At 67.1% G+C, this 4,953-nt stretch overlaps 2 protein-coding genes across 2 annotated transcripts; both read left to right on the plus strand.

Annotated features, from left to right (window-relative positions):
* Positions 1–257: 257 nt before the first annotated feature.
* Positions 258–1,576, plus strand: EMIHUDRAFT_447038 (hypothetical protein). Its single transcript, XM_005788361.1, has one exon. It carries the CDS (start codon positions 337–339, stop codon positions 1,507–1,509), a length of 1,173 nt encoding a protein of 390 aa, XP_005788418.1. The 5' UTR covers positions 258–336; the 3' UTR covers positions 1,510–1,576.
* Positions 1,577–3,529: 1,953 nt separating this feature from the next.
* Positions 3,530–4,657, plus strand: EMIHUDRAFT_460563 (hypothetical protein; the record flags this gene model as incomplete). Its single annotated transcript, XM_005788362.1, has 1 exon — positions 3,530–4,657. The coding sequence occupies one exon, from the start codon at positions 3,530–3,532 to the stop codon at positions 4,520–4,522; it is 993 nt and encodes a 330-aa protein (XP_005788419.1). The 3' UTR covers positions 4,523–4,657.
* Between the last annotated feature and the right edge of the window lie 296 nt (positions 4,658–4,953).

The raw sequence follows: 4,953 nt of genomic DNA on the forward strand, positions 1-4,953 counted from the left end.
GCTTCGAGAGAGCGACGTGGGCGCGCCGGCGCGGGCGGCCGGTGGGGCGCGTGAGGTCCGCACCTTCGCGACGGGCAGGCTCGATACGGCCGCTGGCCGGGGCGGCCGCTCGACCGGCCGCCGCGGTCGTTCCGGCGGCGGCGTCGGCGTCGGCGTCGCGAGCGAACTGGCTCGCATTCGACGAGCGACCCTCTTCACAGAACCCGGAGAGAGAACCCGGACTGCCACCTTAAGATACAAGCCTCTAAAAGCGTGTGTGACCAGGTAAGGCGCGGCCTGGAGAGGACCACAGTTCACGCTCACACTCGACGCTCGTCCGATCATGATGCACTGCCGATGCTCGTCGCTGCTGCTGCCGCACCACTGACCTTTGGCACGCCATGCCCGGCGCCCAATGTGACCAAAATCGACTTTGTCGAGGCGCACAGCCTGACGCTCGTCAACAGCCACTTTGACGCCGACCCGGTCAAGCGATTCCCATACCACCGTTTGCCCGCTGCTGCAGAGGGCGTGGTGCGCAGCAGCATCTGGGACCTCTCGCTGCAGACCGCCGGATTTGCCGTCGCATTCGAGACGGACGCGGCGGTCCGCTCCATCTACGTCGAGTACAACCTGACCCACGAGTCGCTCGGCATGGTGCATATGCCCGCGACCGGCGTGTCGGGCGCTGACCTGTGGGCGCAGGACCCGGCGAGCGGCACGTGGAGGTGGGTCGGCACGACCGCGCCGAGCGCCACGCACGTGTGCCAGCAGCTCGCAGCACTCCAGCCGCCCGGCACCGCGGGCGCCGTCCACCCGACTCGCTGGCTCCTGTACTTTCCGCTGTACAATGGCGTCTCCACCCTCCGCATCGGCGTGCCGGCAGGCGCGGGCGGGCCGCCCACGCCGTGCGCGGGCGACTGCGGCGGGCTCGGGCTCACCTCGAAGCCCATCGTCTGGTACGGCTCGTCCATTGCGCAGGGCGCGTGCGCCTCCAAGCCCGGCGACGCGTACACCAACGCCATCTCGCGCGCGCTCCGCCGCCCCGTGTCCAACTTTGGCTTCTCGGGCAACTGCTTCTTCGAGACCGACGTGATGCGCTACCTGCTCGAGGTCGACGCGGCGGCGTACGTCGTCGACTGCGACCCCAACTCGGACGCGCGCGGCCCCGACTTTGTGTACAACAGCTCACTCGCCCTCGGCCGCCTCATGCTCTCGACCAAGCCGAGCGCGGCCATCGTCGTCGTCTCGGGGACCAAGGAGGGCGCCGTCTGGCTGCAGGGCGACGACACGGAGCACGCGCGCGGCAACGCGGCGATCCGTAAAGCGTACGCGGCGCTCGCCGCCGAGTTCCCGCGCGCGCGCCTCACCTTAGTCGACGGCGACGGCATCTACGCGCAGCAGCCCGAGGACGAGCACGTCTTCTGGGAGATGACGGTGATGGGCACGCACCCCTCGTCGCTCGGGATGGAGCGCTTCACGCGCTTCTGGGTGCCGAAGCTGCAGAAGCTCCTCGCGCCCGCCGTGTAGATACTTGTCAGAATATACTTGTCTCACGCTCGGCAGAAACTTACTTAGGGGTAACTTAGCGAAAAGCCGTCGCGCGTCGCGTCGCACACCACACTCCACGGCACAGCCCGCTGCACACGGCTGCAGGCACGCCCAGCGCGGAGCCGAGCGCGCTCGATGGACCTCGAGTGTCGAGATACAATACGAGAACGCCGATCGCCGTCGATCGCGTGAGAGGTGAGTGACCGCGACGACATTGCCGCTTCCGTGTTGCTGCTCACACGCTCGTATCTGGTCGTCCAACAGGTACCTTATGTTTCGGCCGAGTTATATTTCGGTAATTAATGAGTCATATGAATTCCGCCCAAGCGCGTCGGGCCGCCCACCCGAGATCAATGCCGAAGTCTAAAAACAAAAGAGCGACGGAGTCCATGGCCGCGCGCCGTGCCCGTGGCGCGACATCACCGCGAGCGCCACCGTCTCGCCACGCGCGGTCACGCCGTGCGTGAAGCCCCCCCCCCCCCCCCTCCCCCCTGCCCCCGGCCTGCCTCTCGCTGCTGGAACCTCACTCCACCCAGCGAGATCGACCAGCGAGAGGTCCTCACACTCCTGCGAGAGGTCCTCACACTCCTGCGAGAGGTCCTCACGGCTCGCAGTTCGTTAATGATCCTATATAGCCGACGCCCTCACAAAAGAAAACTGCCGCGTCTGCTACAAAACGGAGGGAAAAGGCGCGACGGCAAGGATGACAGGTGAACCGCCCGCTGGCTTCCTCGGGAAGTCCTCGGAGGGCCGTGCAAGCTGGCAGGTGAGGGATGTCGGTTGTTGTAATATGCTTTGTTGGATTTCTGTCTTCCTGGGAGGTGCACTTGTTACCTTTCTTGCCCTTGCTTCCACATCCAGCTGGTTTTTCTCGGGCTAGGGGCCAGCCCCTCTCCCTTGCCCTCGGAACAGTGTGCCCGAGTCGAGGCGTGTGCTTGCCGGTCGACGGCCGCGCGCGGTTGGCATTGTGACGAAGGTTGCGCGCGGCCGCGGCGCGCCCGCCATGGTTCGGCGCGGCGCGCCTACCAGCGGCAGTTGTCGAGGCACGGGAACGCTTACCCGGGGTCATCCTCTGAGCGTGGGGACCCCGCAATTCCCTCCCCCCCTCGGAGGGGGCCGGACGAGGCGTACCCCGAGGGCCCCACTCTTTCCTTCGCATAGCGGCCACTCTTCGGATCGCTGGTCGAGCGACCCGGGGGATGCCCCGCGCGCCTGACCCAGGCGCGAAAACGAATCTGCGAGGCGTGGCCGCTCACGCGGCCCGATGGGGAGGAGGGGAAGACGTAGGGCGTGCTTGCGCGCCTTTCTGAGGCCCCTCCAACCCACCCGCGCTAGGTCTCGGGTTTGACGCATGGGGTCACTCCCGCGAAACTCGGGAACTAGCCGGGGCAGTCGGAGAAGTGGCAACTCCGTGCACTGACGGTCGGCCGTCAGAAAACACGCCTCCGTGGCTCGGGTTACACCAATCCTCGCTACCCAACGCGGCCAGAAAGGATATCCACCTCGAGAACCTCGAGAACCTCGAGAGCCTGGGAGAAAGTTTTTGGGGACCCCGCAATTCCCTTCCCCCCTCGGAGGGCCGGACTGAGGCGTCGAGGGCCCCGCTCTTTCCTTCGCATAGCGGCCACTCTTCGGATCGCTGGTCGAGCGACCCGGGGGATGCCCCGCGCGCCTGACCCAGGCGCGAAAACGAATCTGCGAGGCGTGGCCGCTTATGCGGCCCGATGGGGAGGAACGGGGCGAGCCCCTCCAACCCACCCGCGCTAGGTCTCGGGTTTGACGCATGGGGTCACTCCCGCGAAACTCGTGAACTAGCCGGGGCAGTCGGAGAAGGGGCAACTCCGTGCACTGACGGTCGGCCGTCAGAAAACACGCCTGCGTGGATCGCGTCACACCAATCCTCGCTACCCAACGCGGCCAAAGGATATCCACCTCGAGAACCTCGAGAGAAAGTTTTTCTCTCCCCTGCGGCACCAATTTCTCATCCCGCGCCGCGACGATGGACAACTCGCTGCTCGCCGAGCTAGCTGCCGCCCGCCGCGCCCACCGAGGAGAGCCGTCGCAGCACGTCACGCCCACGCCTGACACTGCCGAGCACGAAGCGCCAGCGCGCAACAACGAGCCGGCTGCAAAGCGTGTGCGCACCAGTGGCGAGGCGTGCATTGACCTGTGCGGCTCTGACGATGAGGCGACGCCCACCGACGGCGACGAGGCGCTTGCACGCCGGCTGCAGTCGGAGGAGAGTCGTGGCGCAGGCGGCAACGACGCAGCGCTCGCGCGCCGATTGCAACAGGAAGAGGTGCAGGCGGCCGCTGCCATGACCTCGCCCGGCGCGGCGGCGAGCTCGAGCAGTGGCGTCGGTGCGGCGGCGAGGAGCATCGACGACGACGCATTCGATTCGCTCGCGCGCCTGGTGATGTATCAGCGCGACTCGAGGCACACCGCCGCCGCGGCCGACGCCGCGTTGTGCGCCGCCCTCGGCGGCGCGCTCTCGCCGTGCGGGCTTCTCGGCATCTCTGGCGGCGCAGCTGGCGTTGCGGGGCTCATGGGGCAGCCGAGCTGGGAGGCCAAGGCGCAGACTATGCTCGAGCTCGCGGGCAAGTGGGCGTCGCTGAGCGCGCTGCCCGCGCGACGGAGCGGCGCACGCGACGCCGTCGACAAGGCTTTCGAGGCGTCCGCGAAGGGCGTGCGGGGCGTCGGGCCTTGGACGGTGAACGAGTTCATGATCGGCCTCGGCCGGACGGACGTGCTGCAGGTCAGCTGCCACGAGGTCGCGACCGGGCTCAGGCACCTGCTGGAGGCGGAGCAGGCGGGAGGCCAGCCGCCGACCGTCGCGGCCTGGTCCAAGGCTGCGCGCTTCCGACCAGACCACCTCACGCGCGTCTCTGCCATCCTGCGAGCGCTCCACCGGCGCGTGCAGGCGAGCCGGCCCGCCAAGGCGGATGCCTGCACCGACGCGCAAGCGGCGCTCGCGGCCATCCCGAGGGAGTAAGGAGTCCGTACGAGGGGGTTTACCCCCATGTACAACACGATTTGCCCGCCGTCAATCTCAGCGCGTGTGTCTGTGTGTGTGTACGCGACTCGCAAGTAGCTACTTCAAGTACACGGTGTACGCGTACCTTTGTTGAGAGAGATAGTAGTACGACTCAGGCCGGAGTTATAAAGTCGTTACCGACCGGCGTACTCGACAGAGGGTGAGCGCGGCTGCTAGAGAGAGCGCGCTCCGTGTGTGCCCCAAGCCGCGCGCACACATGCACATGAACCAAACCCGCGAAACGTAGAGAACAGACGCGCCCCCCTATCCACCCACATCATGAGACCCCCTTTTGCCAGGCAGAGAGCTCCACAGGAGCCCCTTCGCTGCCCCGCAGCTGACGGCCGCGATGCACCCAAGGCCCACCGCGCCACCCGCAGACCCAACGA

The sequence above is a fragment of the Emiliania huxleyi genome (assembly GCF_000372725.1).
Source record: "Emiliania huxleyi CCMP1516 chromosome Unknown EMIHUscaffold_1353, whole genome shotgun sequence".
NCBI classification, from domain to species: Eukaryota; Haptophyta; order Isochrysidales; family Noelaerhabdaceae; genus Emiliania; species Emiliania huxleyi.

Coding starts and splice junctions, on each gene's coding strand:
- EMIHUDRAFT_447038 (XM_005788361.1), top strand. CDS start 337: ATGCTCGTCGCTGCTGCTGCCGCACCACTGACCTTTGGCACGCCATGC.